General features: G+C 34.4%; 1 protein-coding gene across 1 annotated transcript in view; it reads right to left on the reverse strand.

Moving 5' to 3' along the window:
* Nucleotides 1-14,029, reverse strand: part of Epyc (epiphycan) — a 34,217-nt gene extending 20,188 nt beyond the window's left edge. Inside the window, exons 1-2 of the mRNA XM_004844981.3 lie at nucleotides 13,863-14,029; nucleotides 11,375-11,552 (exon numbers count right to left, since the gene is read on the reverse strand). Of these exons, the coding sequence (XP_004845038.1) occupies nucleotides 11,375-11,539 (165 nt within the window). The 5' untranslated portion in view covers nucleotides 11,540-11,552; nucleotides 13,863-14,029. The remainder of the gene's footprint in view (nucleotides 1-11,374; nucleotides 11,553-13,862) is intronic.
* Nucleotides 14,030-26,110: the final 12,081 nt, after the last annotated feature.

Consider the following 26,110-nt stretch of genomic DNA (forward strand, 5'->3'; position numbering starts at 1 on the left):
TTTGTTTTATTGTCCATTACTAATTATATTGAAAGAATAATTTTAATATTTTGTAGGTTGACTAATCTATTACAGATCATTGTGCTCAGAAAAATGAATGCATTATTTTTGTACATATGTTTTCAAATTGCTCTTCCACAAACAATTGCTTTATGATCTTAGTTATTTGTTGTAGTACTCACTGAAATAGTGTGCCATTAAATTTGAGTAAATTTACTGAAATAATTCTTAATATTTATGAAGTCAAAATTAACAAAGTTACATAATGAATAAATGCCTTCAACTTAAATACCAAAATTGGTTAACAGAGCTTTGGTTACATCAAAGTAGCATAAAATCATAATACTTGCTGTTGATTTGCTTGCTAGGATAATGATCTATTGAGGATATACAAATGCTTTCTTAGCTTTTGTTTTCCAGTGTATATCAATGTATGGTTATTCTTCATAAGCTTATTCTAAAAATAGCACTTCTTTATATTCAAAAATTCAATTTGTAATTTTAAAGTGAAAAATTCAACATAAAAAGAAACAATACCTGATTAAAACTCCAATTAATCACGTTCTCTAGTCTTTGTCCTTTTTGGGGCGTCAGTATACATTTTTTTGCTCACATGTTTATTTTTAAATTTCCTTTTATTGTTGTCGGAAAATGGCAGTTTTCCATCTTTAATTGCCAGAAAGGTTTTCTGTTTCCTCAATTTATATAGCACTCTATTTAGCATCTTCTCGTTAGCCTCCAGAAACTTAATAGGTTTCTAATATCTCAGTCCTACAAAATATATCATCTAGTTCTAACTGACTGCCTCCAAATAATATTAGGAGAGCACTTTGGCAAAGGGTTTAGAAACATTATCTAATAGCAGTTCATGTTCCCTTTCCTCTTACTTCCCTTATTCCCTAAGTGAGAATGTCTAAAGGAAAATTTAGAACACACGGTGTAGGACAAAATAAAAAAATCTCATGAAGATGAGGTTAGAAAGAGGGAGTCAGTCATGGTAATTAAAAATAAAATATTATACTGAAGCACAGGATATTTGGAACCTCCCCAACTGTAGCACTTTATTTTTGATGGACTCATGTCGTTGCTTTATAACCATTTTTGTTTTACTCTTTCCCATCCTAACACAAAGCTAATTGTTCATTCTGATACAGCCTTTATTGAGGCACAAAGTAGAACAGAACAAAGAAGTCTACATAAATCAGCTCTAAAAATAAAGCAAAATACAGGCTATTTTTCCAGGGGACCACTATCTCTCATCTTCTTGACTATCATAAGTTTTTGCACTTATTAGCATAATAGGAGTCAAACAGGCAATAAAAGAAGATTGGTAAAAATGTTTTATTGGTCTTGACACCACTACCCTTTGGGATTTTCTTTGATTCTTTCTGCTACCATCATTTACTGATCCCCTTCAAGCTCCATTAGTACTTTGTATTTGTTACACACCAATTGTAGTAATAGCAAGAGTTGTGTATTTTATCTTAGATATTTTGTACTTGATTCCTTTCTTTTTAGTCTTTAACTGGAGTTTTGTATCACAATGCTAAAGAGAACACTTGGAAAATGATTTAATACAGCCTCAGTATCTCTTAGCTATATTTTGTTTGTCTGGAGTGTGTCAAGGAATGGAGCATGTAAAATATGTTAGTGCATGTCCTCTAACTCTCTGGAGCTCACACTGACTGGCAATAAGGAGACTGACATAATGTCATTGTGATTGTTCTTTATAAGCCACTTATCTGAACCTCATACTGACTACATTGATAGTACCAGCCAATAATTATAAACACAATAGATAACAAAATCACAAAGTGACATTTCTTGAATCATTTCATTGGCTGTATTAAGTATAAGCTGAAAAAATCTCTAGGTAAGCCTCTTTGTCTCTAGAAAACTCAAGGTAGACAAATTTACAAAATTTGCCTCTTGGATGAGAAAATACATCCAGGTAGCATTATTCAACTAAGATATATAAAGATTTCCAAAAACATTTAGGACAACAATACTTCCTGGCAGACTCCTAAGTGGTTGTATACCATCACTATGGATGACACCACAAGATAAAATATACAGGACTATGTGAAAATACAAAAGAGCAGACCCCAAAAGAAGTGAGAAATTAAATCAAAGGAAAGCATTTAACTAGCACAGTATATAGTATTAGAGAAATAAATAGACTGAATTAAGACACACATACAAATAACTTTTTAACAAAAACACCTGAGTGTCCCTGAAAAAACAGCTGAACTCAAACACAAATTTGGGTCTCACCTACAAATATCCTGATTTCTGTGCCTTTGGTGTGGTTTAGGCATTGGGGATTTAAAAAGTTCTAAAAGGGATTTACATATTTTTTCCAGGGTGGAGGATCACTGCACCAGAGAAATCATTTATTCTGCAGAATAGGGAGTGGGGGACAGAAATGCTAATCAGGTCCTTAAACACTGAAATGTTGAGCAAAGACTCCATGAGAATGTGATAGGGGACTTGTTTTTCATCCTCTCCCCCTGCCCCCCACCCCAATTGGCACAAGTTTCAGAAACATCAGCAGCAGCAAGGTTCAGGAATATACTAAGGTTGGTTTTTCAGCTGAAAAGAGAAAACATGAGTAATGGGGAAAGGCCCTAAGAGGCTTCCTGAATTCCATTCCAGGAGGCAAGTGCAGAAGCTACTGGGCACATTGCATCCACCTGGAGAATATTTCTGGCTGATAATTCTCAATTACAGGAGCCTGTCACCTGACAGAGCACATACTCCTGGCAGCAGCAAGTGCCAGAAACACAGGGCTTAATGTGAAAATGGGAATTCACAGGCTTTAAATATGTAGGAAGAGAAAGAAACTTCAGGTAAGATCTGAGTGACTGAGATTGCCATTGTTACTTATGTACAAACTGGGCTAGAAAGCAGGAAGATCTCAAACTCAAACTCTGAAAGAAGAGAAATTGCCTTAGAGATGTTGTTTTCCTGCCTTAATGCTTCTTAAGAATTGTCTCATCAAAATGACGTAGAGCACTTGGTGAATCGCATGTCGCTAGGTGTTCCTCTAGTTTCTGATTCCTTTGTCTGGTGTAGGACTCAGGCATTTGTACTTCGTGCCAGCTCCCAGCTGGTGCTATTTCCCACTCAGTGACCACATTTACAGAAGCACTGCTCTAAGACTGAGGTTTTAGACCTCAAAAACATGAGGTCATAATTTAAATCCCGGTAGAAGATTTGTCCAAATTGTATTTGAGGTTATATACTGTCGACCACAGGCAATGGACACTAATTGACCAACTTTTGTATGAGGAAAAACCAAGATTTTTTTCCCAATGTGTGACTTTCCTCAGTTTTCACCAAGTCTCTTCTTAGGTCTCTGACAAAACTATGTAATGTTTTCTGGGGATGTACTTTCCCCTAAATACAGCAATTAGAGGAACTCAGAATTAATTTGTTCTTTAATTGTGATATGATAGATCAGTGTTGTGATACTATTGTGTGTTGATTAAAACTTCATTCTCTTTAAATATGAAGCTCATAGGAGGCTTTATACTGAACAAATATAATTTAATACCGCTTAAGGAACTATAACTATCTGTAAGAGTCCACTCAGGTTGTACTTACTGAAAGAATCCAATTTGACTCAAACACTAAGAATCTATGTAGTTGAGATGAAGCAAAAGGAATTAGAGAAGGGGAATTCTCTACTGCCTACTATTTAGACTTAAATCATAAGACAAGAAATATTGTTTGTATTCTAATCCATTTAAACTTGAATAATTTAGGCTATAATTTGCATGACACTTTGCAGTAGTTCACTTTTCATTCCTATAACCAAATACTTGAGGCTGAATAATGCATAAGAACAAGAGACTTATTTAGCTTGCAGATTGTAGTCTGAAAGTCTAGGATCAGACTTAGTGGTGGATGGTGTCATGGCACAAACATGTACATGAGGAAAAGATTTCATGTTGATACAGGAAGGCACAGAGAACATGGAGGGACCAGTCATTCCCTTTTATAATAATCCTCTCAAGTCAACAAACCACAGAATATAACAAATTTTGTCTCTTCAAATTCTTGTGCTTTGAATATTTCAAGATAACATACATGAACTTCATATAAAAATTCAAAAAATTGCAACCTTGGGCATAAATGAATTAATGGTCTGCCTGTCCAGGCAAAATCAGATTCAGAAGTGACTGTCCTCTCCTATTTATTTGTTTACTTTAGGACATTCCCTTGCCAATTAATTCCTGTCCAGTCAACACAGGTCTTCAGCAGATACTATTTAAATTATTAATTTAAATTATAATTGTTTTAGAAAAAGTATTTGAAATCTTGGCTATTATTTGGAGGTTTATTCAAGTGCAGTCCAAGGTTTTTATTAAAGAAAATGGAAGTTTGAACTTAATCTGTCTTCTAAATTTTTTCACATCATTGCAGAAATAAATCTTCAAGTTATTCTTCATTGTAACTTTATGACAATAATTCACTTCCAAAGGTGTTAGAGGACTCTGAGCTGCTTAGCCTAGCTTGCTAAAGATGGGTTCTTATGGGTTAACAGACTGGCATGGAGATAATTTAAACACAACAGAATTCTGCTTTGAACACAAGCCTGCTGCTCAAATTTTTTTAAAGTGATCTGAATTAATTATCTAAAAGAATGTGACTGTGAACATGTGGCAATAAAACCTGTATTTTATTTTCTACTTCATCTTGAAAATGGATGAGAAAGAAATGTATTTGGCAAAGATTGCTCAATCCTCATATTTCAGACAAAGCCACTTTCAGTTCAGGGGGATCATCTTACCTCTCACTCCCTTAAAGAGTTTGACAGCTAAGGAGATGCTTGGAGATTGTGTTCATTATAATCACTTAAAAACTGTTTTTCTGATTCCTAATAATCAAATTACTTCATTTCAGAGAAAAGAAACCTCAATATTGGACAGAGTTAAGAAAAGTCAAGGTTGTAGAGAAGCAGATGAAAAATAATGGAGGCTTTTAGTGTCAGACTTTCTGCTTTCATGTTTAAAAAATCTGTTTTATATTTTATCCTGCAACTTTGTAGCTGAATAATCTTGAACAAAATTCTCATTCTCAGTAATTCTTATTAAATAGGAACAATAATGTTTTCTTTCCAAGGATGGTTTGAATTAGCTTATGTTTAAGGCATAATAAATTATATATAATATAAATACAAAGAAGTTATTGGTAAAAGCTATCAGTATTTTCTTCTCAATGAGCCTATATGGTTGTATATTTTTTGCTGCTTCATTATTTGTGGCTTAAAATAAGAAACAAACGGTTAAACACTCTCTTTGAATAAGTCACATGGAAAGTCAACAGACATCTATATTAAAAGTTTTAGCTAATTTTTCTCTCCCTTCCTCAAGAGCATCTTTAATAAAGAGAGAATAGTTTTTATTCTTCACAGCACCCAGAAAAGAATATTTAACTCATGTTGAAGGAGTTAGAAATCTCTTCTTAAAGTATGAAGTGTTAGAAATGCAAAGCAAGTGTTTGAAACTATAATGTATATTGTATAAATTGTCCAAAGTGAGACATAATTACAAATAAAAAGATAAAACATATTGCACATCTATTGTTAATAGAGGAGATAGTAGTGGAAATATTTTGTTAATAAAATATAGATAATGGGGCCGGGGATTTAGCTCAGTGGTTTTGCTGCCTGCTGCACAAGTGCAAGGACTCAAGTTCGATCCCCGGTTCCCCCCCCCAAAAAAATAGATAGATAGATAGATAGATAGATAGATAATGTTTCAAACTTTCCTTTAACAAAGTTCTATACCAATGTATTATATTTAGAAAGCTTAGTGTTAAGATCCATTTATATATCTTGTTTTCATTCATTAAGTTTATTAGTACATTTTAGGTATACAATATGATGACATTTTTCTTTGGGAATTTGTACCTTTACATGATGTATCTTGGGTCTTATTTTTTTCCCCATTTACCTGCCCTCCCTTCCACCCCTTCACCTCTCCCTATTTACAAAAGCTTTGTTTCCAGTTTTTTCTTCTCTCATATTTATTCCTTTCCCTTCCCCTAACCCTCCTCTTTCCCTTCCCCTTTGCACATTGAGGCCACACTTAAGTGAAATAAATAGGACAAACCTGTGTAAATACTGAATAGTTTATCTGGTGTGAGAAACTGGAAGTGTAAATAAGGATCAAAATGTATAATAGATAATATTAAATAAGAAAATAAGGTCCTTTTATATATCTTATCTAAAATGGACCTTGATGTCTATAAATAGTCCAGGGTTAACTCGATTCTTCTTAAGTAGTTGCTAGTGTTACAGTGCATCAACACATATTCTAACATCATTTTACATGGCATCACATTGTATTGATAAGAGGAGAACAGAAACCTTTCCTCATTTGTTAATAAATAGGATGGCTTTCATTGAGTTCTCACCTCAATGGAGGGGGAGCAGCATGGAAGGCAGCAGGATACTGTCTGTAGTCAGTTTGTCCTGATACTCCTTTATTTACTGTTATTACCATTTACTTATGAATATGTATCTCATCTCAGGAAGGAAATTAGACCATTTTAGAACAATGTGTAATAATACTTCAAACAAATCTACAATGAAGAGATGGGTTGATAGAAAAATGGAGGAGGAAGTCATATGAAACTAGACAAGAATGAGGTAGAAATGGTTGCTAAGGAGGCAAGGCAAAAGAATATGCACTTTCAGTTATAAAATATAGAGCCCAGAGAATAAGCAAATTCCTTCAAACATGCAATCTAACACTGAGGCTTGAGAGAAATTTCTCTTCTATGTCTTCATAAAGAATTATTGTGTGACACCATCGTGAACAGCCTCCAAAGTGTCTTACAGTAAATAAAACTAAGAGCTACACAGGTGATGTAGTATGACATTTCTTGGGGTGTATTGAAGATATGTAAGGAGTGAAGGTAAAATGGAGTAAAAGCAATTATGTAAGGCTAGGATAATGTAGTATAGATGAAAAGTCTAATTATCTGCATGGACCCAAGAGCGTTTTGCTGGAGGAATACATCCTTCAGTAGCCTCTATAAATATTAATACCACCACTGAATGCTTTGCTGGGAAAAGACTACACATGGGCAGGGCCAATGTTTGCCTTAGAAAATGATTTGAGGTCCTTTCTGACCTAAGATAAATGACTTGTCAATAACCCCAAAACTAAACCGTGAAAATGGAAAATATCAAATAACTACCTTCATTGAAAATATAGTCCTAAACTGTGCAAAAAATTCTAACTTTAGAAAAATGTAGATTTTTAAGGCAAATAAAAAATTTTCACTAAACTCCTAAATGTGTGCATATGTGTGAGTTTGTGTGTGTATTCTATATATTTGGGTTACCGTCTAGCACTCATATTACAGAATTTCTAACAATAATTATTCTTTGAAGTATTTTAAAGTCTTTCCTTCTTACAATAATTAGATAACAAGTTCATATCTCTATAAAGCTTATTTCTACCTCACATTATTCATTAATAAAATAATGCTTTCTTTCTAAGAGTGTTGGAGCACCTAACATTCAGTTCATCTAGAAGGAAATTTGGAACAAAGCAGAATTGGAGAAGATGGTATATAACCTTTTATGACCCCATTGGAAATTACTTTCTGATAAAAGAAGATCATATCACTATGATTAAATTTTATTAGACTTTAATATTAGTTAAGTTACTTAACTGATTTTTGTGTTAATATCTTCATCTATTCAATGAGAAGCACAGTAACATTTCATAATTTCATTGTGAAAAAAATAAGGTAACATTTAATATGCCTAAAGCAGTACTTGGCACATACTAAGTACCCACTCAGAATTAACTCTTATTCAACAGAAAATGAAAGTTCATATTTCAATCATGTAGCTTATTCACACTGTTACTATATCCAATTACTATTCACACCATTAAAGTAAATGAAAGTTCATTAAAACCTCCAATCATTATGTCATACCAATACATTTATCCACTAGTTTAATAGTACAGCAATAGGATTCTTCAGCCTAAACCATGCTTTAACATAGAATACAGTGGATTCTGGGTATTGTAGATCATCAAGAATCAAACAAGTCATCAGTCTGCTATATTACTATTGCATATAATATTCATAACCAGAAATAATCTAATAACTTTTCTCAACCACTCAAATGACAATACACCACCAATAGTAGAAATCAACAAAGCACAATTGAGATCTCAACACTGTTTTTGAGGAGTGTGGTTTGGTTGATTAAGTAGTGTAGGTCAGTCTCACTTAGATAATATCCCTTTCTTAAGTTCACCTGTGCCATATCACAACCTAATTATAGCAGTGATAGTCCAGTATAACTAGTATGCTACATCTTATACAGGGCCTGGACACACTAGAGGACAGACCTGTTAGGTGACATCTTACAGTTTTGCCTAAATTATTTTTCGAAGTTATTCAGGATCCATTAGCCAAAGCCTAGACCAAAGGGTCTAATACGTTAGTCAGTGATGCCAAGTCTTACAATCTATCTGAAAGAATTGAAATATATTTTTAAAGTGTTATTCAGTTGTCCCATAAATCCATAGTTTTAGAATATACATTTGTCTTTTTTAGATAAATTCCAAGTTAGAACAGTGAGAATCATACCCTTGAGATTGATGATAAAAATCTGAAGAATCTGATCATCATACTATTCCATATTCTTTATTTACCATGATTTTTGTTTCAAATCATCTGTACCCTGCATGGGGGTTTTACCATGTTACTCATAACATTTCACAGGATCAAGACTATCAGGAACAATTTACTGTAATTAATACAGATGAAATAAAGTAGCTTACTAGGAGGCAACAAAATCTGAACTTCCATGATTGCATTCATGAAATCCATGTAATGAATATTAGTTGCTAAAATCTATTAGCATGACTAGATATTCTGGCTTTATTTTACATCATTCCATAATAACTTTTACAGTCGTGTTTTGTGTATAAAACAATTTATATTAATACTTTGTTAATATCTTTGTGAAAGTTCCAAATCTGAATCCTTCTATCATCTTATTTACTCTATCATGCTGTTTTTATTTTTTTTTTCTCATAAGTAGTATGTGAGTAGGTTGTTTGGGTAATTATCCTTTGCTAATGAATTAAGCTTGCAAATATTTTAAAAAATGAAATAATGTATAATTTACAATTTAAAATGCATTTTTAAATTTTAACACCTGTGTATTTGTTTCTCTATCTATATCATCTGACTATAAGCCAGTTTGCTGATGATAAATTTACCTCAAAACTTTGCTAGGTCAGGACTAACTAACATATTTCAATCAAACACAGGAAAGGTTAGTGGCCTTGTGGCTTGGACAGTTGAATTTGTCTAGGAATTTGGTTACCTAGAAAAAATTCTGGGAATATCTATGGATGTTTACATGAGATGTTTATTGGGGCATGTAAGGATATAAAGGCACATATTTAGCATTTTGCAAGGAGTTTGTTATTAGGGAATATGCAAATACTGGAGAAAGGCTGTGTATCAAGTCATCTTTATACAGATAAGTTTATCAGCTTAAATTTCTTGATGGTAGGAAAATTTCTCATGAAAAAATTCTCATGAAAATCTCTGGTGCTTTCTGGGCAAGAAGAAGGATCCTGACAGCAAGAAGAGGATAAAATTTTTCTGTAAAGCCAGGGACTTAGCTCAGTGACACTGAGCAGGCCTCACAGGCGCAAGACTGTGAGTCTGGTACCAAAAAAAAAAAAAAGAATAAAAAATTTTCATCTAAAAATTCCCAAGTCCCAAGCAATATGTATTCATTATGCATTTGTTCATCTGAAAGGAATAAATAGAACACTTTAATCAACACATTTGACCTACTCAAAAAGAAGATTCATTTACAACAATCATCAAACCTCTTTGATCATAAGAATTTTGTAATGTGGAATAACAGATAAGTTTGAACTAAAATTTAATTTTGTAGATAAAAGCAGATATTTACTAAAAATGTTTGTTTTAGACTATATAGTGGAAAAAGTACCAAGGTAGCTGAGTTAGCCACTGGGAACCCTTCTTACACTCCACACTGATGCTTAGGATGGAACTGTAGAGCAAGATTGGTGCTAACGATCATAAATTCTCAATGGAAAATCCCTTCAGCATAAGAAAAAACATCTTTCCAGGCATGGCGGCATGTGCCTGTAATCTCAGCACCTGGGAAGCTAAGGCAGGAGAAGTGGCCCCGAGGGTGAAACCAGCCTGGACTACGTAGCGAATTCAGCCTGAACTGCATAGGGAGATCCTGTCTCACCCATCTCCCCCCAAAATGTGAAATGAGTCCTACAGTGAGTGTCAACAAAAATTGATGAAAGAGTCACAATCAGATGTGTGAAAGAAAATTGATCTGTTTTTGAACCCAAAATTTTATTAGAAAGATGAGAAGGAAAAAGATAAGGAGAAATAGGTAGAAAGAGTCAGGGTGAGAATGAGAGAAAGGGGAGAGAGAGACAGAGAGATGAGACAGACAAGACAAAATATGACTCATATTTCATAAGGCTACATAAAATACTGGACATTATTAATATCTTCTTAATAATATATATGTCTAGGTTTCATACAATTTAAATAAATATGATTTTGTCTAATTATTTGTATCTCTGGTTATCAAAAGTAGTTATTCTAAGAAAATTTATATTAGAAAGGCTGCCCAAAATATAATGGATCTTTTATAGGGGACATAGCTTCCATTTTTGTTTATTTATAGATTTTATCACATTGTACATTAATTACGCTTCAGTATTCCAAGATCTGTTTGTTTTCTGACTGGCAAAAATTATCTTGTATCCTCTAGTTATGTAAGGAACCTAGCATTTAATTAGGAAGTCGTCAGATCACAGTTATGTAATGGGTTGGTTGCTATCTTGCCAATGCCTACCTTGCTGGGGGGGGGCAGTAATTCAAGAAGTTATATTCATTCCTGAGTTGTAATGCAGTTCCTTTGTTCTTTCTCATCTTTCTCTGAGGTTTCTTCTAATTTATTTAAATCTCACATTTTCCTAACCCTAAATTTTCCTACTCTTTACATATGTATTATTTCAACAATTCCTTCTCTTGCTGACTGCCTTTTTCTCTATTTTCTCTTACAACTTGAGATACAAGCCATTTTCTTTCTTTTTATTTTGTTTAAATGGTGATGAGATTTAAAAACTACAGAGTACTTCAAGAAAGCAAAAGACTGTTTCAGTGTTAAGCTCTAAAATGTTGAATATGTTCTGGAGAAAACGTTGATGTGAAATCATTAAAACTTCTATATAAATACACAAAAATCCACTTGAAGAGAACAAACCCTGTCATCTATCATTAGGTGCTTTTAAAATTCTTAAGTGTGGGAAAAGTCAGGTACCTCTGCTTGCCTGATGGGGATGTTTTCATAGTTGTACAAGTTATCCAGTTCTTCCAAGATGGAATCGTAGGTTTCGGAGTCTAAGTTGATGAGCTTTGGGGTTGGAGCAGTCATAGCAGCATCAAGGATGACAAGTCCTAGAACGAGTCTTGCTAACATTTTCATCTTTCAAAATGTCCTATTCATGAAATGTTAAGATACATACATATTTATTTGGCAATAGCTTACAAATAATTTGCTGTACACAGGAATGTTAATGTCATCATCAAAGAAATCAAGCTGGTAGCTTTCTTTATATGGATAATGTATCAACAATACATGATATTAGATCGATGGCTTCTGAGGACAACTGGCAACAAATGTTCAAATCCAGGCACAGATTTATCCACGTTTTTATAGTAGATAACTTACTTATGATGAAATTGATTTCATGAGAAGAAATGGAGAAAGGAAGATGTGGAAAGGCAGTGATTCAAAGTAAGAAATAGAAAGATAGTGATTTATTTATTTATAAAAATGTATCATTTAAGAGTTTTGCCATTTAAAATGCATTAAGATTCTTTCATTCACTCTGAGATACAAGGCTGATGATGGAGATAATGATAGTGATGTCAACAACTGTCAGACTATTTTATAGAAGAGAAAGCAGTTTGTTAGTCATACAACTAGTACTCATAACTCTTTCATATACGTTCAAGCCTAGGCATTTCCAAAGTAATGAAACTTTCCTCCCTCTTATTTCTTTGTTGCTTTAGAGCATATGGGTACATGCATAATTTAATATGTAAATAAATTAATATTCCATGCACTATTTTCAAAGTGTTCTTAACTAAATAGAACAGAAAACAAAGCTATTTTCCTTCAGTCCTTAGTATTTTATTTTGGTTCTTAATAGCTATCAAGAATCAACACTCAGAATCAACATGATTCTGAATATTTGTCTAAAAGCCAATATTTGGAAATAATACATTAGAAAAGTATTTAAACACTGGATTAGAGAATTTTTAATAATTCATTAATAAGCATAATTCTTATTTTCCATTATAACATAAAACTGGGGGGTTTCATTCAAGATCTTATAAGTTTAATTATTTTCTCTTGGTATATACTCATTTGAATACATTTTAGTTTAAGGCAAAAAACTTATGCTTAATTATAAATATTTAAGGTGACCTGTAAGAAGCATTAATAATGATCATTTATTCAGCAGTCAATGTATTGTAAAACTGTTTATAAAGCATGTCTAATTTTAAAAGATTTTGTATTTCAGACACAATTTTTGATTTTATTTAAAATCAGTACATGTGGTATTAGACCTCATTCACACATGTAAAAATGAATTCATGATAAATATTGCATTTATAGGTGAATGCATTGCCAAACAAACTGACCTTCAATTTTTTGAAAGAAAGTCTTTATGAAGCAGGTTCAGGCAGAAGGATAAGAAATTCCTCTGAGAATAAGAGGTAGTACAAGGAGCCCCTTTTTATCCCCTACTATGCTCTCTTCAAATGATTTTTTTTATTCACACTGAATAAACTAAGCCTCTATTTCACTTGCTTTTGGGCAAGTCTTTTCAGGAATGCAGATTTGGAGCTGTTCTGGGAAATTACCAACAGTCTTACTTAACAAAACATTAGGATTTGCAAACCTTCCATAAGCCATCCTCCCACATTCAAATGGGTAGCATTAACAGTGGCTACTAAGCTAAAACAGTACTTGACTTGTACGTTTCTCACAACTTCTATTGTTCAAAGAAATTATGCATTTACTGATGCTTTTTTCTTACTTCCCACTTTACATTGATTGTAAATGTCTATATATCTGAGTTTACTTGCCTTTGCCATATCCCCTACAACTATCAACAATAACAGTCTGTGTGAATGATAGAAATATGAAGAGCATTTATTTATCTTCAGCTTAAAAATGTATGTTTCTTTTTGCAAGTCACGATTAGCCTTTAATGTAGTTTCTTAATTGAAACTTTGCTTGTTGCTCACTATAAACCATTTCATAACATTTAAAAATGTATGTATTTTTTAAAAGTTAGAATATTTACCTGAAAAAGATATTCAAAATGCACGATACCATATGGTAGTTAGCATATTTTAAAATGCCTAAAATACCAATATTTTCTCCCCTTACAAAATATTTCTATCAATATCAATCAATACTACCTGTATCTACTGCCAAGTTTGTGGTCTGTGTCTGAGCTCTTGATTTAAGGAACATATTGGAAACTACTATAATTTTATTGGCATGTGTTATGATTGCTAAGATCAAATATTTTCCCTATGTTATTAACTCCTAAGCAAATTCAAAATTTTGGTGATTCCAAAAATAATACACAAACAAAGTCAACAACAAAATTAAACCAAATACACTAGATCAAAGTTCACAGGGAGATATTAAAGCAAGTAGAATTATTTTTTTAAAGCTTGGAATAGTAGGAAAAAAGTCCACAAAGAAAGCAAGTGTGAAAACTTACCTATTTCTCCCACTTGGAGGAATGGCACAAAGCAACTGAGGATGTAGAGCCAGGGGTATTTGCCCCTGACCAATGGATGTGAATTCTATCCTGTGGGAGGTGGAATTTATAACACTCAGCTTTCTGTTTGGAAAATCTAACCTTGAGAAATGCTTCTCTGTCATTAAAAACTTCAAATTATTTCATAGTAGCCCAAGCTAAATTGCAGAATCCAGATTACATAATCTATACAGCTATTAAAATTATGCTAATGGAGTTATATTGCCTACATGTCAACTTAAAAATTTTAAGTGGAAAAAGTTGATTTTAATGTACCTCATATGCAACAAATTCATCAAATGTGAAAGGAAGTTAATATATACAGGAATATTATAGAAGAGTATTCTATAAGTGTTCTAATAAGAAGTAATTTTCCCAGTCTTGAATATCTTAAATTACTTTCTTCACTTTTCATTAATATTAACTGAAATGTAATAAATGTTACAAAAGACTTACCTGTTTAAACTTGGCTAAGTAAAAAAATGATATCCAAATCATTTTGATTGCCTGGAATGACAATTAATATTTTGCATGAAAAAATAAAATAATTATGTCTAAAAATAATACATAAATATGATCAGACTTCTGGAAAGAAAATGCTCTCTTTGTTTTGCTCTTTTATCTATCACAGCCTAACAAATCAAATTACATAAAAAAAAAATTTCCCTGAATACGAGATTTGTTTTAAGTTCTTGATACCTGAAATGGCTCATGAAACTGTTTTGTTATAGATATGGATTAAATTTCCATTTCTCACTTTCATACTGTAAAAGTTGCAGAGAAACGTGAAACTTAAATCTCTCATTCTGGTATATTTTATGTAAATCTAGGACTTTGGTTCTTTGGATCAAGAATCCATCCTCTGTGTCAGAAATGAATAACTATTTTGAATTTTGAAAGCGGGTTTGGTTGTGAGCAGTGAGGGGAGAATATTGCCTGTCTTTAGGATTCTCTCACTCCTCTTTCTACCTCTTTCCAATCTTTACTAGTCCTTAACCATCTTTGTCTGCACTACTCTCATACATCATCACTGTCATACAATCCTGCTCCCAAATGATTTTTCTTAGTGGGTATTCTTTTTCTTGTGATCAATATTATTTGATATGGAAGCAATGAAAATGGGTAGCGTATAAAATCTACCAAAAATTAGGCCATCTAGGAGCCATGACCTCTTCTCATCCATAAAGTTTCATCCCATCAAACAAAGACTACTTTTAAAAGTATTACTAGAAAGAGTAGAAATCTGAATTCCTATTCAGCTCTGTTCAGCAGCAAGGTGCCCCACCAAGATGACCCCACATGTTATTACTTGTCTCAACACATTTTTAAGTAGAGTGATTGTCAGTATTCAGAGATGGGAAAACTGAGACTTGGGTGTTAAATGATCCAGCATCATACATGAAATAAAAAAAGAGAAAACTTCAGGTGTTCCTCAATGCTTCTGAGGAACATGGGAAACAATGAAGGCTCCTGAAGCACTCAGTTACTTAGAATCTATTTCAAGTCCTGCTCATGTGTAAAGTGTAAATATTTTTATTCTTTTTCAGATACTTTATAATAAAAATAGATTAATGGAATATCTATGAAAAATCTTACACTTCTTCCTATTCCCTCACTATTTAATTTAGTAGCTTAGATTGTCAGGTGACAGAGAATTGGGATCTACCCAGTCCCTTGCTTTTTGTAGGGCTCTGGTTGAATCATTTAAACTATTTCCAGAAATACTAATTTCATACTATCCCTCTGTGAAATGTTTGAAAGATGCCTTTCTTACGCTTCAGAAGACTATGAGAATTGGTATCTGCTAATGCATTTGAAGCCCCATTTGCATGACAATTTAAAAGGCAAGCTATTTGCCTTAGTATAAAATTAAAAGAAATAATTTCTCAAACTTTTTTCTTCCAAAGTAATAAGACTTTCACCTGTCCTTATAAAAACTGGTAATTTGCTAAATCATTTCTCTTGGTTTTATTTGGACTCATTTCACATTTCAAAATCTGCTTTGTACCATGAAAGCTCAAGTTTGTAAGACTCTCATGAGGACCTAATCACCACTCAGCATTGAGGAAGGATTAATTACCAGTCTCACCCTTTCTTATCCTTGGTAAATATCCTTTCTCTCATGATAATTTTCCTAATAGAGCCAAGCTTTGCTATCAGAAACCCTTAGGGGATCACTTATTATTTAGTAACTGAGGTTTTGTGGTTTTTTTCCTATTTTAAAACCCAAAATATTTTACAAAACTTTTTGGCTACTAATCTTTGCAAAATTAATTTTAAAACATCTTTATTGTTTTTACAGAATTAATTTTAAACAGAACAGACTTCCAACAATTGCTTTCTTTCCTTGCTGTAGCAATAATGAGCAGAGCATAGCAGTCACCCTGAAGACAGTCCTCTGTGGTTGCCTATCCATACCACTGGCCTCCAAAGACAAAATCCTTAAGAGCCCCAGGAGGATAGAGATAGATTCCACCCCCTTTATTGTAAGTAATGAAACCACTGTTTGCATTCTTCAGCTATCTTTTCATAAAGTACTGTTAGGGTGAATCCATGTTGCCTCAAATATCTTCTGCTTACCAGTAAAGTACAAAATGTCAGACCTTCAGTGTCACCATAACCCCATTGTGTTGCCTGCATCACCCTATCTTATCCACAGTTCCTCTCCTAGCATCTTTTAAGGCTGATTTTTTTTAAGGCTGATTTTTAATCTACAAACTGACCTTTGTCCTCAGTTGCTTTGGAAAAAACTCTGAACAATTCCTTTGTCTTCAAAGGACCTGGCTATCTCCTACTGCAATTTTCTACTATCTTCCTGCTAAAGTCTACTAATGCAGTTTCTGCTCGCTCCTACTCACTCACATAACTCAAAAAAGGGAAGATTACATAGCACCTTCTCCTTTGTGTTGCTGTAAGACCTTGGAGCCAGTGGAATATGGACTGAAATGCCTATAAACTACATATTAATTGGGGCACCTGGAAGGAAGCTCCCCCCACCCCCACCATTCCATGCTCCTAGGGCAGAGAAGGTGAGCCCCGTGGGTGCCAGAAGCACACCCCCCCACCCTCGTGGAAATGAGAAGATACATAAACAAGCCTCACAAACAGACTTCCAGATCACCTACAGCAACCCCAAAGGGAAACAAGGTGGAAAAGTGTGATACTCAACCACCTGGACTCTCTGAACTGGCAACAAAAGAGGATCTGGGAAAAATGAAATCAGAAATAATTACTCAGATAACAGCAAAGATTGTGCTCAAAGTGCAAGACATGATTAATAAATCTAGAGAGGACAAAGATAAAAAAATAGAGGATCTGAGGAACATGATGGAATCCCAACATAGGAAACAAATGGAATCCATAAAACAGATGCAAACAGATTTCCAGGAGATTAAAAACTCCATCAAAAGTCTAAGCAGCAGAATGAATCAATATGAGGATAGAATTTCAGAAACAGAAGATAAGATTGCAATTAGTGATCAGGAAAAGAAAAATTGCTTTAAAATTGTAAGGGAACATGAGAAATCAATCCAGCAGCTGCTAGAGAATACAATGAAGAATAACATAAGACTGATTGGAGTCAATGAAGAAAGAGGAGAGAGTGCAGATGACATAAAATAACTGTTCACAGAAGTGATGGCAGAAAACTTCCCAAGGAGGGGAAAAGAACTTGACATACAGATAAGTAAGGCATATAGGACTCCAGCTAGCCTTGATCAAAAAAAAAATCTACACATAGGCATATAATAGTTAGGATTCCAAAATCCAACAGAAGAACAAAATTCTACAAGCAGTGAGAGAAAAGAAACAAATCACATACAAAGGAAAGCCCATCAGAATCACAGCAGACTTCTCAATGCAAATCCTCAAGGCAAGAAGAAATTGGAGTGATGTATTTCAAGCCCTAAAAGAAAACAATCTCCAACCCAGATTGATGTACCCTGCAAAATTATCTTTCAAAATTGATGGAGAAATTAGATATTTTCATGATAAAGAGCACCTCAGGAACTTCATGAATACCAAACCAGCACTCCAAAAATTTTTAGACAATACCCTAGGAAAAGATAATGAGGATCACAACCCCAGGAAACCCAGCAGAGTGAATCCATTGGACGTGACAAATTGAACGCAAAGGGGGAAAATTCAACAAAAAGAAAAATTCATGACAAGGCTTTTAAAACTTTTAACTTCATCTCCCTAATGAGTGTATGATTCAATCTAGTTATTGTACTGATTAGTCTTTTTCTGATTCTAGAGTTGCACACCTTTCCTTGTGCTGTACCAGCTATTTATCATCTACTTATGTCTACTTTTCAATTGGGTTGTCTATTAATGAGCTGTAAGAGTTCTTTATATATTCTGGTCATAGGTTATATGCATTGTAAATATGGTCTGTTTAAGGACTACTTTTCATTTTAATGTTGTCATTTAAAGTTCTAAATTTTGGTGGAATCTCATTTATCAATTTTTTTCTTTATACATCATGTTTGTTGTATCCTAGGTAGTTCTTGCCTACCCTAAATTCATAAACATTTTCCCTTATAATTACTTCTTAAAGTTTTATACTTTTAGGCTTTCATATTTAGGTTCATAGATCCCTTCAAGTTATTTTATGTATGGAAAAAAAGGATTGAGGTTAACTTTTTATATAAGGATACCAGGTGTTCTAGTGCCATTTGCTGAAAACACTATCTTTTCCTCAGCTCTTGAATTGAGTTTATATTCTATAAAATGTTAATGTTAATCTTTCAAAACTCAGTGGACTATATATGTGATATATGTGTGGTTCTATTTCTAGATTCTCTGATTTATTCCAGTGATCTATATGTCTTTCCTTACACCAACACTGCCTTGATTACTGTAGCTTTAGAAGAAGTCTTAAAATTAGGTACTAAATGTCTTCCAACAGTTTTTTCTTTTCTTTTCTTTTTTCTTTTTTTTTTTTTTTACTTTTCTGGGTCCTTTGTACTCCCACATAACATATTAAACATTAAATTTCAATATCCAATTCTTCATTTATAGCAAGTATACATAGACCTGAATTTTTATATATATCTTGTGTTTTCTAATCCTGCTAAATTCAAATACAAGTTCTAAAGGCTCCTAGAGATTTCTTAGTATTTTCTCTGTAGATGATCATTTCATCTACATATAAAGATTTTGCTTCTACCTTGCTAATCCTGTTCTAATTGTGTCATTTTATTGCCAGACGATTTTGGTTGGGCCTAGGTTTCAAAGTTTAATGGACAGATAAAGAGTAAGCATATCTGCCCTTGTTCCCCACCTTAAGGAGAAAGCATTGTATCTTCTCTGTTCATATCATGTATTCTCACTGCAAGTGTGGAGTACATGTCTTTAATCTGTTGAGAAGGTTCTGTTCCACTTCTAGACTCCTGAAAGCTTCTACCTTGAACAGCTGTGGAATTTAGTCCAATGCTTTTTCTCCAACTAGTGACAGGATCATATGGCTTTATCCTTTCCTCTATTAAAATGATGACTTTTGGGGATGGATCTTCCAATGCTGAAGCAACACTGCCATCCCTATAATCAAACCACTTTCTACATCCTGCCAGATCTGACTTCTAATAGTTTGCTTTGTTAAACAAATTTCTATGTTCATACTTTTTTCTTCTATTTTTATCCAGTTTTAGGATTAGCACAATGTTGATTTCCTAAAATGAGGGTTGTAGGTTTTTTTTTCTGCTTTAAATGTTTGATATAATTTATCAGTTAAAATGTATATGAGCCTGTTGTTGTCATATAGGTAGGTTTTCAAGCTAAGAATATACTTTTTTTAATAGGTGTTATTCAAATTTTATATTTCCTCCAGAGTTAGTTTCATTAATTTGTCTTCCAAGGTACTTCTTAGAAATTGTCAAATTTATTTCAAACAAATTTTTGAAATATGCATTCTATATCCTTTTAAATTCTGTAAACTCTGTGGTAATGTCTCCTAGGTCTTGATATTTTAATTTTAAAAATGTATAGTTGATATTGTGTAATAGGAAGTAAAGGTCTAAGGGAGCATGGGAAGTTGGAGGGGTAGGAGAAAGGAAAGAAGGGAAAAGAAAAAATATGAGAAAAGGAAAAAAATGGAAACAATTCTTTGCAAATAAGGAAGCAGGGGTGAAGGAAGGGCAGGGGAGGGGGAAAAAAATAAGAACCAATATAGTCATGTAATAGTACAAGATCTTAATGATGTATGGAAATGTATTTTATACCTAAAATGTATCAATAAACTTAATAGGGAAAAAAAAAAGAAAGGAGAATTTTTCTTCCTGTCAAAATTCTATTCCATGTGGCTTCTTCTCTTCACTTCAATAACGTTACTCATTTTGGAACTCATGACACTTGGCTTAGTTGCCTATAGGTTTTTCTCTGCCATCAGCAGCTTCACTTCCTTCACAAATTCTCGACTTGCCATGACTGTTGCTTCTTGTTCTTTCTTACTTTCCACACATATCCTTGTCTTCATGCCCAGTGCCATGACCATCCATGTGCACAATCCATCTGTTTTAGTCATTTTCTAATCTCTGATGCACAATACCAGAAGCCTATGATGTAATGGAGAGATTTATTTTGGCTCACAGTTTCAAAAGCTTTAGTCCGTGGTTGGCAGGCACAAATACAGACATAACAGGATGAAAGAGTCTGGAATGGTGGAAAGTTGCTCATCTCATGGAGAACAGAGTGAGAGGAAAGGGAGGAGCCAGACATGAAAATACAGCTTCTAGGACATACCCCCAATGACCCACCTCCAATCTGAGCCTACCACCTAACATTACATTCAGCTACTGTGAGTTCAGTATGGATGAATGCACTGATGTTCCAATCACCTTCCGCACACATGAGAATTTGGGGGACATTTTAGTGCTGAACCATAACACTAACCGTCATGGTGACCTGTCATTGTTTTATGTTCATATGCATAGCAAAGCTACCACATTTCTTCTCAACTGAGCAGCATCACTCTCAGACCCTCCAATTTATTATCACCTTTTATTAACCTTTACTAGAGTGGTTCTGTTATCCTTTGTCTTTTTTCCTCATGAGATCTCCATTCTATAGAGTCCATCACTTTATCACTATCCACTAAATCTCCCATCTTAACTGCCTCCTTTCTCTAGATTAGTAGAACAATTATCATAATTATTCCCAAAGACTTTTTGCTCTTTCTTCTTTTTCCTTCAGTCATACCCACATGGGAAAACCTCAGTCTTGATTGAGTACAAATCTCAGCTCCCTTCTCTCCAACATATGAAAAACTATGAAAATGATATAGAGAAAATCACACACAGTATTTTAAATTCTTAAAGATAAACTTTACTCTTAGCTGCCAGATCCAGTGTATTCCTCATATTGATTCCATTTCTAATACTCAGATATGTATTTTATAGCATATCTTTATCATTATACCAAGAATGATAACCTTGAGTCATTTGTAAAAAAATGGATGAAACTTGAGACCATAATATTAAGTGAAATACATCAGACACACAAGCTTAAATATGAGAAACCTAAAACATAAAGAGCAAAATAAAAGATAGATAATGGGAAGTCGAGAGACAGATCTTTTTCAGATGGGAAGTGAATCAAGAAATGGAAGGTGGGTGGAGGGAGGGAAGAATGAGATGAAAAAAGAATTGAATTGTGTTATATACATGTAATCATCCCCCAAAGAAGATAATCTTTATGTACTGCAGACAAGTGCTAATAAAAAATTAAAACTGGAAAGAGGTTGGTTTGGAAGAGTCATGGGGATATTAGTATACACCCTCTAAATTATTCCATTGTTTCAGATACATGCTAATTTGTTTTGTTTATGCTGCTAGCTTCTCTTAGCTCAGTGAAGAGACAGTTTTGTGATTTTACTTATTTCTTTCTTCTTTGTAAGATATAATCTTCTTTGCCTATGAATTGTAATCTGAGTATCATTTTGGCTGTTCTTTTAACACTGCAATACACAGTGAATTAACTATTGTTATTCTCTAATTATTTTTCATGAAATCCTTATCTTTTCATAGAAGTAAGAAGAGTGCTATTTATACTTTTTATTTACTTGTATTACTTTATGCTAAACATGAAAATAAAAAATTCTTATCAACACAGAGATTCCTTAAATATAATAATTGTTAGCTGACATATTGAACATTTAACTATATTCTGTGACATGACAAATCACTTCATGAATATTGTGTGATCTAATTAAATATTACCTTCCTATAGCAAAAAAGAAATGGGAGAAGTGATGGAATAAATAATTAGCTTTCTTTTTTTTTTAAATGTATAACTTTATTGTCATTCACTAAACACACACATACACACAAATTAAAATTATTCAAAGAAAAGCAATGCAAGGAAAATAAACTATAATAATATTCAAATATAATAGAACTCAACCAAAGCACAACTGAAAAGTACTTAAACATTTTTCCATATAATTTTTGAAAAATCTCAACCATTAACAAGACATCAGAAGATGTGATTTGTTTTAGAAAGATTTTCAAAACTACTATTGAACAAATAGTGATCTGGAGAAAAAAAATCTAATTAACTAGTAGACTCCACATAGGCCAAATTTTTTAATTTAAATGTCAATACAGTCATGTGACACATGATGGAAATATAATCTGAGAAATATGTTATTAGGCAATTTCTTCCATGTGTATGGCAAAGTACCACACAGAGTGCCAACTTCTAAGTGCAAACAGAAAAGGTATACACCAATCATCTGTGATGGCCCTTTGATATTATCCAAATACGCAGTTAAACACAAGATGCATGAGGCTACCACTGCCACAGCAGCACACTGTTTTAGAGTAAACTCTTTTATATAAGTAGGATTATGCTGTAAAGGATAAAAAGCACAGCATGTTATGATAAGTACCTAAAATAATAACAGTCATTTATTACACTATCAAGTACTGTGTACTATACATAGTTGTATGTGCTTCTTCTGGAAATATACCCTTCTCTCCTTTGATCTCAGTGACTCTTCCTTCCCAATCCACTGATGAGCTCCAGCCTAGTCTCTATCTACCTCTCTTCCTATAGTTTTAAACACAGTCTATATATGGATTCTTTCCAGATTCCAGCCTGTAACTCTGATCTCTCCCCTTCCCCTTCTGCCAACCCTACCCCTTTGAATGTTTTCTTCATATTTCAAATTATCAATAATTCATTTTAATCCTAAATTACAGCTAGAGAAACTATTTGGTATTTACATGTGTGTCCTATTTATTTCACTTAGGAGGATGGCCTCAATATGCATCCATTTAGCTATAAATGTCTCTGGTTTCTCATTCTTTATGGCTGAGTCATACCACATTTTATAAAAAACTCCACATATTCTTTACCCATTCTCCAGTTGATGGGCACTTGGGTTGTTTCCAAGCTTTAGCTACTATAAACTGTGCTGCTATAAACATGGGTGCACATATATCCCTGTGGTATGATTCTTTTAATTCTTTTGAGAAGATATCCAGCAGGGGGATAGCTAGGTCACATGGGACCTCTAAGCCTAGTTCTTTGAGGTATCTCCATAATGGTTTCCACAGTGGTTGCACCAGACTGCACTCCCACCAACAATGGAGAAGGATTCCTTTCTGCTAATTAACTTTCTACTATCAAATCTATTTGCAATTAGTATACTTCTTCTTTGAGTTCCTTTCATGACTACAAAGAATTTAAAAGTATATTCACCAAATAATAGCTAGGATCATACTTTCTTTCATCATCTGAAGGTTTATGTTTGTTTTACTATCTCCCCCTTCTCAATATCTTGCCCTCTACTAGATCATTTCTATGAATATATTACACATTCTCTGGCATCAGGGTCAGAATGTTATTCTATACAAAACAACTGAACTGAATAACAATCAGTATAAAATGGTGAAAACAAGAAGCAATTTAGCGAAAATACTAATTACTGAGGAATTCAAAATCAAATTATTTTAAACACCAGAGCTAGAATCTTCCTTTCTCTCAGATGAGATTAAGTAAAATTTAAAATTGTTTTTACAGGATGCCGAATCACCCTGCTGCAGGATAGGCAGGTCTGCCCATGCCCTACCCAGGTCCTGAGTCACACAGAACATGCCTAATCAGCCCGCTGCAGACAGGCAGGTCTGTGCATGCCATACCGAGGTCCCGAGTAGTGCGGAAGACACTGAATCACCCCACTGCAGACAGGCAGCCACCTGGTTCCACACTACAAAGACACAGAGGACACCAGACCACCAGACCAAGGTACTGAGTCCTGCTGCTCCCAGCCCAGAGGTAGGGGCTTCTGAGCCACCGTCCCACTGTTCCTGGTCCAGAGGAAGGGGATTCCTGGTCAACATCCCTCCCACTGCTACCAGCCCAGAGGAAAGGGCTTATGGGACACCTCCTGTCCCACTGCTCCTGGCCCAGAGGAAGGGGCTTCTGGGCCACAATCCCTCCCACCACTCCCGGCCCAGAGGTAGGGGCTTCTGAGCTGCCATCCCACTGCTCCTGGTCCAGAGGAAGGGGCTTCCCGGCTACCATCCCTCCCTCTGCTCCCAGCCCACAGGAAAGGGCTTTTGGGTCACCATCCCTAGCGCTGCTTCTGGCCCCTGTCCCACCTCTCCCAGCTCAGCAGAGGCAATCTGTGCAGGAGCTAACAGCTCCCCACCCCAGTTGAAATGAGAAAACATGTAAATAAGTCTCAAAACCAGACTTCCAGATCACCTACAGCAACCCCAAAGGGAAATGAGATGGAACACTCTGATTCTCAACTACCTGGACCCACTGAACTGGCAACAAAAGGGGATCTGGAAAAAATGAAATCAGAAATAATTTCTCAGATAACAGGAGAAGTTGTCCCCCTAGTGCAAGACATGATTAATAAATCTAGAGAGGATCTCAGGAACATGATGGAATCCCAACATAAGAAACAAATGGAATCCATAAAACAGATGCAAATAGATTTCCAGGACATGAAAAACTCCATTGAAAGTCTACACAGCAGAAGGAGCCAATGTGAGGACAGAATTTCAGATATAGAAGATAAGATTGCAATTAGTGACCAGGAAAAGAAAAATTGCTTCAAAATTATAAGGGAACATGAGAAATCAACCCAGCAGCTGCTAGATGATGCAAAGAAGAATAACATAAGACTGATTGGGCTCAATGAAGAAACAGGAGAAAATGGAGATGACATTAAAAAATCTCTTCACAGAAATAATGGCAGAAAACTTCCCAAGCAGGGGAAAAGAACTTGACATACAGATAAGTGAGGCATATAGGATTCCAAATAGCCTTGATCAACAAAAATCTACACATAGGCATATAATTGTTAAGATTCCAGAAACTCAACAGAAGAACAAAGTTCTCCAAGCAGTCAGAGAAAAGAAACAAATCACATACAAAGGAAAGCCAATCAGAATCACAGCAGACTTCTCAATGCAACCATCAAGGCAAGAAGAGCTTGGAGTGACATATTCCAAGTGCTAAAAGAAAACAATCTCCAACCCAGTTTGATGTACCCTGCAAAACTATCTTTCAAAATGGATGGAGAAATAAGATACTTTCATGACAAAGAGCACCTCAGGAACTTCATGAATACCAAACCAGCACTCCAAAGAATTTTACACAATATCCTAGGAACAGACCTTGAGGATCACAACCCCAGGAAGCAAAGCAGAAAAAACCCTTCTGGCATGACAGGAAATTAAATGTAAAGGAGGAGAACCCAACAAAAAGAAAAAGTCATGGCAATGATAAGTCAATACATTTCAGTTATAACCTTCAATGTTAATGGTCTCAATTCACCAGTCTAAAGAAATAGACTGGCAGAATGGGTCAAGAAGCAAAACCCAACAATATGCTGCATACAAGAAACACACTTAATTCAAAAGGAAACTCATAGACTGAAAGTTAAAGGTGGAAAACAATACTCCATGCAACAGGAACCCAAAAAAAGCAGGAGTAGCTATCCTCTTTGCAGATCAAGTAGATTTCAAACCAACACTGATTAAGATTGAGGAAGAAGGACACTACATTCTTGTAAAGGGAAGAATCCAAGAGGAAGAGATGACAATCATAAATATCTATGCACCAAACCCTAGTGCACCCAACTATATAAAACAAATACTAACAGGCATTAAAAGTCATATATGCACTAATACAATTGTAGTGGGGGACCTCAACACCCCACTGTCACAAATAGATAGATCAACTACACTAGA

This window comes from Heterocephalus glaber, unplaced genomic scaffold, assembly GCF_053883595.1.
Source record: "Heterocephalus glaber isolate CG9 unplaced genomic scaffold, H.glaber_assembly_v1.0 deba00001572, whole genome shotgun sequence".
In the NCBI taxonomy this organism is placed as follows: Eukaryota; Metazoa; Chordata; class Mammalia; order Rodentia; family Bathyergidae; genus Heterocephalus; species Heterocephalus glaber.